We start from the raw sequence: 12308 nt of genomic DNA on the forward strand, positions 1-12308 counted from the left end.
AAAGAAGAAAGAAAAATTGTTTTGCACGCCGTGACCTGACGACGGCTCGCGATAAATATTCTGCTGTTTGCAGGATGGAAGAACGTTTTGATGGGTTCGTGATGTACAGAGAAATGAGAAGAAAGGGTTTCTGTGTATCATTATTTCGTTATTTACAGTCTAATGAGTTCTGTAATGCGGTTGGGGGAGGGGTGTGCTGGAGGGGGGGAAGGGGGGGCGGTATTTGACATAATGCACTGGATAAGTGGTCATTATCATTATTACGGTTATTATTAATATCATCACCATAATGATCAGCATCGTTTTCATTATCGATCAGGCATAGTGACAGAGTTTGCAATGACAGGGCCAGGAAGAAGAAGAAAAGCAACAAAACTAACTTCGCCAAACCCAGGCCTATACTAAATGCGACAACACGAGACACACACGTGAAAAGCTAAGTTCCGTACATTGACAAATAGGTTTTTATTTAAGTAAAGTTTATTTCACAAATTTTCTTCCAAAAAACCTCAAATTTATTGACAGTGCCACATCAGTTTTGTCTTCAGTTAGAGAACTCTATCTTGATAAGTCTATTTTGGTTTGTTTTGATCTTATTTTGACGCATAGCTTTTATTCCGTTTTACTGGGGCCGGTAAGACTTAAGAAAGTTATTCACAGAACTTTGAACAATCAGTTCCGTTTTCCTGCTATGGGAAAACTGACCTTATTCTATACTGCATGCATAGCCGCTCTTTGCCACAGCTCCTGAATTGGAACCGTCGTGCATTCCACCTTTGGTGGAGTCAGTGTGGAATTGGCCCCCTTTCCTTCCCCAAACCCCTACTCCTCACTAATTCCATGGGATGGTTATTCCTGTCACCCATTTCGGCTGAGTTGGGTGCCGACGTTGAACCCGAATGGAGACCTCACTAACTCTTGCCCGGAATGTTTCGTGCCCACCACATGAACGGCAGAGCAGTTATTGCTTCTCAGCCATCCAATGTCTTCGCTTCATCTGCAGGCCGTACAAGTCAGTTCCAAAAGTTGGTCAAAAGATTGCAACGATTGATAATTTCTTTTTTGATTGCCATCATTTTTTGTGTGTAATTGCTTCCCGTCGTTCCTTGTGAACCGAAAGCCACGAACCGGAAGTCACGAACCGGAAGTCACCACTGCCTTCATCAGAGGTGGAGACCCTGTCAGCTGACTGGCAAAGAAAACAACCATTCATGAGTTTTATTGTAGTTCCAGGCGTATCGATTTTTTAATTATTAAAATGAAGGTATTGTTGACCAGTCAATAAGTCCGCAGATTGCTTCTGCGCATACATTCACACGGCCTCTGTGACACTACCTTGGGGAACGAAACTGTTCGGAGACAGACTGGGACCCTAAGGAAAACGGAGAATTCATTGTTTAGGAATGGAGAATAAATACAGCGCACAGAAAAAATCTGGACAAGGCGATATTGAGTTGTCAGTATTATTTTCTCAGTACTTTGCCAGTATTATCTTATCTTATTGCTTCTGGGTAATAGTGGTAGTAACCTACTAGAAGGGAAGGAAACGAATGAAGCAAAAAATCGGGCGTTTTAATTTTCGAGTAATTGAGTGTGTGTGTGCGCGCACGCGCACATATGTGTGTGTGTGCGCGCGCGTGCGTGTATATATGTGTGTGTTTTAAGCATGCAGAAAAGATAAAACAGTTCACTATGCATGCACATATATACTGATATAGATATATTCAAAAGAAAACGAGTCAGACTGCGTGCGTTGCACACACACACACACACACACACACACACACACACACACACATACACACACACACACACACACACACACACACACACACACACACACACACGAGCAAAAGTATGGCTTTTTAATATACCATAAATCACAGACAAGTCTTATTCACCAAAAAGAAGAAAACCTCCTCCAAAACAGGCATATGATAGAAAAGAATACCTCCCGGCCAGTACACTGTCACCCAGCACACTGACAGGAAAGGAAGGGGGCAGACAGACGGTGGCTGGGTCTGAAGCAGTCATTTACATTTACATTGAACACTTCGCTGAGCGGCCTACAAAAAACAGCTGACGCTTTGGCTGACTGCATCAGAATTACTGAACACCCAGAAGAGCCGAGGGAAGGTGGGTGTTTAAGGCTGTGCATCTAAGCAACCGACCTCACTCTTGATGGAATGCGAGGCTCCATGATCCACTTGTTGAGATGTACAGACAGGCGGCCTGGCTAAGTATTGCGGTATATCTTTCTTTTTTTTTTTCCCCTTTTCCCCTTTTCTCTCTCTCGTTTATTCCTTTATTTTGCCATTTCTTTTCCCGTTCCCTCCCAGTGACAATTACTCTCACGCCTCTCATCCTTGATTTCTCCCATTCACAGCCAGGAGCCATGCTAGTAACGAGACACAGCGTCATCGATCTACTGAAAGCCACCAGCGTTAGACCGCCAACGAACCGCCCTCCCGAGAAGTCCCTGTACCTTCGAATTGGTGACGTTCCACAGTGCCTGTCACGATTCAATCGAAGCAGAATGTCGCCCGTTAAGCCTCCCGCCCGCCCCCTTCCTTCTCCCTACTGACGACAGTAATCACTTTGTTGCGGAGCCAGGCTGAGTGAGCGTCCCATGGATGGGAAACCGCCACCTCGTCCCTTCAACCACCATCACCCTCCTGTTTCCTCTCCCTTCTTCCCTCCACTTCCAGTTACCGAATCTGCCGATACGTAACACTTGACCCGAACTCATGACAGGCCTGGAAGTGGAGGGGGAAACCTAATAGAAAATGGAGCAAAAGAAGTATGTAATACGGTGTAGTGCAGCTCAGTACAGTACAGTACAGTACAGTACAGTGCAGTGCCGTGCCGTGCCGTGCCGTGCAGTGCAATGCAGAACAATGCAGTTCAGTGCAGTACACCTCAGTACGGTACAGTACAGTGCAGTACAGCGCTGTACAGTGCAGTACAGTGCAGTGCAGTAAATTATAACACACTAAAACAGAAGCAGAAGACACTCACGCATGACAGAAAAGTTCTACACTAGTATATCATTGCAGAAAACTAATCGGGGTATGCACACACTTAAACTGAAACCGTAAACAGTTAAGCGTCATATCAAGTTTGACAGATGGCGTCCACTTAAGACTCCATTACTTCCCCAAAAAGCTGTCATAAACTGCCATACAACTCCCATGAGCTAACAATGACTTCAGCGAGGACGCAATTTCTGTGCGTGCCAAAGACACCAAGGTATCTCAAGTGGATCGCTGATAAGTGAATCGGCCCATTCTTTGGAAGTGACAACGGAGTCACCGGTCTAAGGTTAGCCAACGAAATGATCCACTTGCGTAAGTCTATTTGAAACTGACACAAGTCAATTTGAAATCAAGCAAAAACAGCAGTCTGACTGAAGTGAATAGGCGGAAGCACTCTGCTTGAAACGAACCACTAACCTCCACCAGGTGCACTTGATGTTAATCAACGACACCCGCCCTTTCGAAATTAATGAATGATACCACTCTCTTTGAAGCAGATGTGGTGTAGCGTGTATGGATTTGTCCGAACGCAGTGACGCCTCCTTGAGTTACTGATACTGATACTGATCTTTGAAGGGAATTGGTGACATCATTCTATTTGAATTGAACCACAGTGATCCTGGTCTGTCTGAAATGACTGACAATGATGTGACGATCTGACACTGGTCTAATGAAAGTGAACATTCATGATGTGACTCAGGCCGGTCACGACATCACACAGGCCTCTTTGAAGTGACTAATTATGATGTACCTGTGTATGTGTGCGCGTAACTGAAGTAAGGCAAGGCAAGGTAAGGACAAAAGTTCATTTCTTGTGCCATCTGGGGGCATTGAAACTTTACACACACATATCTTTTACACATACCATACAAACATGAAGCGTGACTGACTGACACAGGAAACGAATGATGAGCGCCCTAAAGGCAGCTGTCAGTCTGCTTCACCCAGGTGGGCAGCCTATTGTACAAACGACTCCGTGTTTGTAAAGCGCTTGGAGCTTGGTCTCTGGTCGAAGATAGGTGCGATGTAGGTATCAACAACAGCAACAACAAAAATAAGAAAAAGAATGGTAGTAATAATAATGATAATAATAACAAAACATTTTATTAACAAGAATAATATGACTGAGAGCCGGCCATGACCTGACGCAGGTCTGTTTGAAGTGGATGTGGTAAGAGTCAGGCGCCACAAGCCCTAACGGTCTCTGGCCGAAGACAGGAGCGATGTAAGCATCAGTAACAGCAACGATGATAAGTTGATGATAAGAATGATGTGACTAAGAGCCGGCCATGACCTGACGCGGGTCTACTTGAAGTGGATGTGGTGAGAGTCAGGCGCCACAAGCCCCAGGTGTTCCCGGATCATCTTGGGGATCTTCCTCAGCTGGGTCTCCACGTCCCCGCGGACCTGCTCTAGGGACGCCTTGTGCGTGTACCGCTTCACCGGCTGCCCCTCAAAGTTCACCAGGAACTTCTCGTAGTTGCCCCCCACGTCGTCGCGCGCAATGGGACACCACGTGACGCGGTCACGTGACAAAATGGTGCCGTTGTCCACGGGCCTGGGCTGCTTGAGGCGCAGGAACTCGTACACGGGGTTGGCATGGCAACCGTTGACGTCCGACTTGGCGAAGAGCTGGAAGAGGGGCTGGAAGCCGCTACCGGGCCGCACGTACTGAAGCAGCAGAGGGATCTCGTCGTTCTGGAAGGGCTCCAGGCCGCCCAGCTGGTTGCAGGGAAACACCAGCACGCTGAGCCCTCGGGGACCCAGGGCTCTCACTAGCTCGTTCAGCTGTGGAGAGAGAGAAGATCAGCGGACTGACGGATAGCTGGACGGATTATGTACAGAGCTGTTGAGTGTGTTGGTCCCTTTTGTGTGTACATATTACATGCTGAATATTAGATACTTTAAATGAACTTGAATATGGACAGACCAGTTCTGTCTCTGTTATTCCGAAACGTATTTAAAGGCAAAAATTATGCAGATCCTAAGACACCAATATAATCAACAGTGGATTACTTTCATGGACTCTATAGATGTCTTAAAACATTATACCTATAGACTGTATACTAAAAACAAAGTGTCAATGGAACACTATTTTAAGATGTTGCCAGATGATACTGCTCTCGCGAGCTCGCTTTTGTGCATTTTCGAACGTAAAACACCGACCGCCTGTCCAGAGAGGAAGAGACCTTAGCAATCCATATAATGAAAGAAATTGTTTGAAGAATGGTCCTGGAGAATTGAGAGATGAGTATCATTATGTTTTGAAGTGTGTGTTTTTTAGGACTAATGAAGTGCACAATTGATTTTTTTCTGCAGACGTCCATATGTGCGAAATTCCATGCATTATTTGACAGTGATAGTAAGCCTTGCCTCACGAACTTTGTAAGTTTCCAGTTAGCGATTCTTGATTTTTATTTTAAAATGCTTTTTGGTAAGGCCAGCAGATGTTGTAGTTGTAAGTCCCTTTATGTAACACATCATTGGATGTTTTCTTCTTTTCATGCCTGTGTCATCAGTATTTTGTCACCTGAATGTTTGTTGTATGGAACTTGATGTATTTACGTGTATTACGTCTTTTTATTTCCAAACAAATTCTTTTTGTCTTGTACAGGTGCTTGTCCTTATAGCTATCGCTCGTTGTAATGCGAAATTGATCACAGAGGGAGGGTGAGCAAAATGGGTAGAGGTATGAGGGTGGGAGTAGGGTCAGTTATAACATTGGCGACGTACCTTGGTCAGCTCTGACCTGGTGGAGGGGTCCGCCGATGCCATGTTGACCACCAGACACACGCGTCCCTCGTAACGGGACAGCGCCTCCATGCGGTCATTGATCAGCAGGGCCGACAACTGGTACAGGGAGGACACTGCCCCTGCCGGCACGGGTTTGTCTCCCTGGGTGTTGCTCATGGTGACAGGTTCAGCTGTTTTGACAGAGAATGGTGATGATGATGATAGGCCACTACTACTACTACTACTACTACTACTACTACTACTACTACCACCACCACCACCACCACCATTACCACCACTATTACCAAGAAGAGGAAGAAATGGGGCATAATCTGCGGAGTGCACACGTTTTAGTCTCCATTTACACAGTTCAAGCATTACACAACAGCACCGCATACACTCATAAACAGCCACACTCAAACACAGACACACAACCACACAGCCAAACGCACATACACCACCACCACCATTATCCAACAACAACAACAACAAAACGACGACACAAAAACATTACAACATAACTTTGGGAGCACGTGGTACTGGGACTGATTTCAAATTCAGGAAGAGTTGGAGTGTTGCGCGGACTGGATGGCAGCGAGTTCCTAAAATTTTGGTTCTGTGGAACTAAAACCACACACCCAAACTGACTTCTTTCTCCGTTTTGAAAGTTTTAAAACACGGAGGAACGAATGATTCAAAAAGAGTGGTTCGTAGCAAGTGAAGCAGATAGACAAAGCGGAAGCACCCAATAAAGTAGTGATGGGCAAGAACTGCAACTTTGTATTCGCATAGAAATTTAACTGGGTGCCTGAGCTGCTCCTTAACCCCATTGACTGCTACTTCTTTGTGAAAAGACATCAGCCAGGCATGATTTGTGTGTGTAGTCTTCAGCGTTGGTTTTACCGAACAAAAGTGATGAAGTCCCAAGAGGAAGAAGAAGTCCAAAACAATACTGGCGACTCACACCCTGACCTGAAAGCTCAGTCTGCCTCAGGTGACACCTCTTTTTCACTGACAAGCATTCCTGTAAGCAGCAGTGAAGGGGTTAAAAAGCAGTGATACATGTTCTCGTTTTCTTTTCTTTTTTTCTGCTTTTTCTTTCCAAGGAAAAGTCCTGGGGCAGCACAGTTCTGAACCTTTTGCAAACGAACGGAAACTATTAGCTGGGAGACCGACAAAGCCCGGCACAGTCACAACAGTCTAACCGGGAAGTTATCAAAGCAGTTATAATGCACACATATACATCACGGGACAAAAAAAGTCCGATAGAGGCAATGCAATGCCATGCGTGCGTGTGTGTATGCGGACGCGCGCGAATTCCAACAAAATAGGCAACCTATTAACGCACACAAAAAACTAAAGTTTATAAAAACCTTTTTGGTGGTAGTTGAATCCTCTTTGTTTTTACACATTTCGGACCATATGCCCGTTGTCAAGTGTGACAGTGTGACAACGGGCTTATGGTCCGAAATGTCGTGTAAAAACAAAGAGGATTCAACTACCACCAAAAAGGTTTTTATAAACTTTAGTTTTTTGTCTTTGAAGAATCCTGCAGTCATTTTTGTCTTCTTCCCTATTAACGCACAGTTTTGTTTAGTGTTCCCACTCATACTAATCGGTTTTCTTACGACCTCGATGGCAGCAGAGACAGATGAAGAAAAATGTAATCTTCATCTGGATGGTTTTCGATTCTGTTCAGACGGGAGCGTGCTAGCTAAGGGCCGAATTTTAATTTGGACGGACGTTTCGAGGTTCCGATCCCGACAGTGACTGGCCCGTGTAAGAAGAGTGGAGATTGTTCCCACCTCTCAGACAGACAACACATTAGGCTACACATGTTAAAGACCCTGTTATCCACGATAGATTTCACGGCAGTTGATCAGTAACAGTTTTCCCGATACGATGGGTACTTTGAAGCGCTAAGAGCATGCGGCACTGGGACCTTGGTGTGTCCGTGTCCAGCACCCAGACCACCTTTCTCAGTGCTGTGGAAGGAAGAAGTAAATGTGCTGGTATTTGAATGAATCGATCCCGGTACCCACAGCCTCCCGTCAGATAATGTATCATCCACAGGCCACCGCTGTATTTAATTCATTAATCATCATTGATTGACAAGTTTAGGTCCTTGAAGAACCCCCCTCCTCCCCCCCCTCCCAAATTGGATCAATGAAGAAAACACAGAGAAGAAATGTCCTGACTCAGTATCGAAAGGTTATCTTACTTGTACATACATTATTGATGGTGTGAAAGCCCACGATTTCTAGCAATCTCACTGAAAGAGAAATCGTGGGATTGCGAGAAATCGCGGGCTTTCATGGTGTCACACCGTTTTGTAGAGAAAGTACTAGTTGTGCTACGGAAGATGGTGTGAAACCATCGAATTATACAGGTACAGTTCAACGTTTGACCCTGAGTCAGAAAATCTATTCTATGTTTCTAGAATCAGAAGAAAATACTGGGTAAAGGTTTTCAGTTGCTGACCGGAGTGGATTCACAAAGAGCAAGAAGAGAAGCTAAAGCAATACAAAACATGTGATATAAATACGAAGAAGGAAGAGGAGAAGAAGAAGAAGAAGACAGAAGAGGAGAAGGAGGAGAAGAAGAAGACGACGAAGAAGGCAGAAGAGGAGGAGGAGGAGGAGGAGGAGGAGAAGAAGAAGAAGAAGAGGAGGAGGAGGAGAAGAAGACGAAGAAGAAAGTAGAGGAGGAGAAGAAGAAGAAGAAAGAAGAGGAGGAGGAGGAGAACAGAAAAAGATTTAGACACATACATGTTTTCCACAAACAGAATACATCCATTTAAATCCCACAAACAACACTTGCACTATGATGATACTACTCGCCGGCGGACATTTATGAAAGACTGATCTTGTCTTGGAAAACAGCCATTGACACTCTGGTTTCACACACACACACACACATACACGCGCACACATGCACACTGGCACATATGCACGCACACAACAACAACAACCCCCGGCCCACAAAAAACAAACAAAAAACAAACAAAACAGAAACAATCAAACGACAACAACAACAAAAAAAAGAAAAAAGAAAAAAAGAGAGAATTATGCATACGTGCCTCTGTCTCTCTCTGTCTCTGTCTCTCTGTCTGTCTGTCTGTCTCTCTCACTTACACTCAGCGTCAAACCACAAGTCCAGTTACAGATAAGCAGACTTCGCAAACATGACAGTCAGGCAGGGTAAAAAAATCGAAGACCTTTTGTTGATCTAAGTTCACCACCACTGATAACAATACCACAACTCAAACCTGAATCGCTCCTTCAACAGCCAGACCACACTGACAAGAGATCGCCCACAGTCCAGCAAAACTGTAGGAAACTCCTAATACAGCCCCCAGAACAAAATCACCTCGCAATGTGTCGAACCCCCCTTTCCGCTGCATGCAGTGGGGAAGAAACACAGTGAAGTCTTTCATTCCGTGAGACTTTTTTTTATTTTTTATTTTTTTATAATCTTTTGACACCGGCTGGATACATGCCGAGGGGAAGACCTTAGGAGATTAACCTTTGATTTCTTCATGCATGCAAAGCGTTGGACCTGGGGTCTTTGATACACGGTGTCAGTTTCTCAATGAGGTTTTGGAAGTCGCCGAAGGTTTGTCACGGAAGAATTGCCGTGCATGACAGACTGAAGGGATCGCTTTGTTGTCGATTTGTACGGCGCTGTGTATGAAGGTGGAATTATCTGGAGTTTCTTCTGCATTTTGTTTTTTTACCTGGGCTTCAGGGCATCCGTTTACGTGGATTTTTTTTTCCTTCTCTTTATGATGTCTGTGTTTTGTGTCTCCTCAGACAGACTTACCGTCGAATGATACGATAAACTGTATCATTACAACCAGGAACATTAAACACAACCATAACAACAACAGCAATGATGGAAAATAATGGTGATGTGTTCACACAGACGCCTCTGTGTCCTTTTCTGGTGTTTATTACGACATCTGTATATTCTCGTGGTGGTGTTTATCAGGACATCCCTGTATCTTGTTGGGGTATCTATTAGGACACCTCTGTGTTATGATGTGTGTTTGTGTGTGTGTGTGTGTGTGTGTGTGTGTGTGTGTGTGTGTGTGTGTGTGTGTGTTTATTTGGACACGTCTATGTCTTTGAAGGAGTGTTTATCAGGGTATCACTGTATACTAGTGGGGTGTTTATCAAAATACCTTTATATTCTGATGCTACCATGACATTTCTATATTTTATTGGGGTGTTTATCAGGACATTTCTGTATCATTGTGGGGGTGCTTATCAGGACATTTCTCTCCTATTGGGGGTGTTTATCAGGACATTTCTATCCTATTGGGGGTGTTTATCAGGACATTTCTATCCTATTGGGGGTGTTTATCAGGACATTTCTGTATCATTGTGGGGTGTTTATCAGGACATTTCTGTATCATTGTGGGGGTGTTTATCAGGACATTTCTGTATCATTGTGGGGGTGCTTATCAGGACATTTCTGTATCATTGTGGGGGTGCTTATCAGGACATTTCTCTCCTATTGGGGGTGTTTATCAGGACATTTCTATCCTATTGGGGGTGTTTATCAGGACATTTCTGTATCATTGTGGGGTGTTTATCAGGACATTTCTGTATCATTGTGGGGGTGCTTATCAGGACATTTCTCTCCTATTGGGGGTGTTTATCAGGACATTTCTATCCTATTGGGGGTGTTTATCAGGATATTTCTGTATCATTGTGGGGGTGTTTATCAGGACATTTCTGTATCATTGTGGGGGTGCTTATCAGGACATTTCTCTCCTATTGGGGGTGTTTATCAGGACATTTCTATCCTATTGGGGGTGTTTATCAGGATATTTCTGTATCATTGTGGGGTGTTTATCAGGACATTTCTGTATCATTGTGGGGGTGTTTATCAGGACATTTCTATCCTATTGGGGGTGTTTATCAGGACATTTCTCTCCTATTGGGGGTGTTTATCAGGACATTTCTGTATCATTGTGGGGTGTTTATTAAGACATTTCCATATCCTAGTGGGGTATTTTTAGGACAGCTCTATGTCCTAGTGGGGTGTTTATCAGGACATTTCTATATCCTAGTGGGGTGTTTATCAGGACATTTCTATATCCTAGTGGGGTGTTTATCAGGACATTTCTATATCCTAGAGAGGTGTTTATCAGGACATTTCTATATCCTAGAGGGATGGGTTTTTTTGATATTTCTATATCCTAGTGGGGTGTTTATTAGGACATTTCTATATCATAGTGGGGTGTATATTAGGACATTTCTATACACTAATGGGGTGTTTATTAGGACATTTCTATGTCCTAGTGGGGTGTTTATTAGGACATTTCTATATCATAGTGGGGTGTATATTAGGACATTTTTATACACTAATGGGGTGTTTATTGGGACATTTCTATATATATCCTAGTGGAGTTTTTATTAGGACATTTCTATATCCTAGCGGGGTGTTTATCAGGATATTTCTGTGTCCTACTGGGGTGCTTATCAGGACAACTCTACATTTTGATGGGGGTGTTTGCAGGGACACCTCTATGTTCTGGTGTTTATTAGAACACCTGAACTCGCCTGCACAATTGATCAGTCACAAAATCCTCTATCATTTATCCGAGCCTGAACGATGAATGTGTATCAAACTCTCAACGCCCCGCAGCAAGTATGACACTGCAGTATCGTACATGACAATGGGCGTCAAGTCGGTCGTGCCCTCATAGACGTCTGTCGGACTCATGAGACCGTGGATCGGCATCATGCGTGGTATACTGTATTACTTTTTTGTCACAACAAATTTCACAATGTGAAAGTCAGAGCGCTTCACTACAATGCACTTCTACCCTCTTTTTTTTTCTTTCTCGTTTTTTTGTTTTTTTGTCTATCGATAAGTGTATTTGTTTAACCATCAAACCGAATTTTGCTACAGATTTTTGCCAGAGATAATCCTTTTGTTGCCATGGGTTCTTTTACGTGCACTAAGCGCATGCTGCGCACGGGACCTCGGTTTTTCATCTCATCCGAAAGACTAACACCCAGGCCACCACTCAAGGTCTAGCGGAGTGGATGGAATGGGGTGGTGGTAGTAAAAGTCCCGGTCTGTAAATATGACTCGAACTCTTACACACTCGCTTCCTAGTCGGTTGCATAACCACTGGGCCACTGCTCCACATTATTCTGTTTTGCAAGGCGGCGTCTGTAGTGAGATGCGCTTGTACATTTTTTTTATGGCTGCACGTCTGCATGAGCAGTTTCTTGTACTTCCATCACCAAGTGGTGGCAGTGTTATGATGTTCGCAGTGTGTGTGCTTTTTGTAGGACAATATTGTGAGTGCTCATCTTTCTGCAGACTCAAGTCTTTGCACAAGTGAACAAAATCGTGTCGTCTCAACGGTGGTTTGGGTGAGAGATGTAAGTCCAGTGCATTGCAGAGAAGCAGCAGCAGCAGCAGAAGAAGAAAAGCATACATACATACATACATACATATAGACAAACGCATATACTCTACACACACACACAAGTATGTACACGCGCGCGCGCGCTCACA

General features: G+C 44.2%; 1 protein-coding gene across 4 annotated transcripts in view; it reads right to left on the minus strand.

Annotated features, from left to right (window-relative positions):
* Positions 1 to 2274: 2274 nt before the first annotated feature.
* Positions 2275 to 12308, minus strand: part of LOC143285735 (glutathione peroxidase 1-like) — an 11190-nt gene continuing 1156 nt past the window's right edge. For 2 of the 4 annotated variants that reach the window (XM_076593143.1, XM_076593144.1), the window contains exons 2-3: positions 5769 to 5959; positions 2275 to 4823 (exon numbers count right to left, since the gene is read on the minus strand). In XM_076593143.1, coding sequence (XP_076449258.1) covers positions 4341 to 4823; positions 5769 to 5945 — 660 coding nt within the window. In that variant the 5' untranslated portion in view covers positions 5946 to 5959 and the 3' untranslated portion in view covers positions 2275 to 4340. Of the gene's footprint in view, positions 4824 to 5768; positions 5960 to 8902; positions 9159 to 12308 lie in introns of those variants that run through there. The other 2 variants (XM_076593145.1, XM_076593146.1) reach the window with 2 other exon arrangements.

Source organism: Babylonia areolata, chromosome 9 (genome assembly GCF_041734735.1).
Source record: "Babylonia areolata isolate BAREFJ2019XMU chromosome 9, ASM4173473v1, whole genome shotgun sequence".
Classification (NCBI taxonomy): Eukaryota; Metazoa; Mollusca; class Gastropoda; order Neogastropoda; family Buccinidae; genus Babylonia; species Babylonia areolata.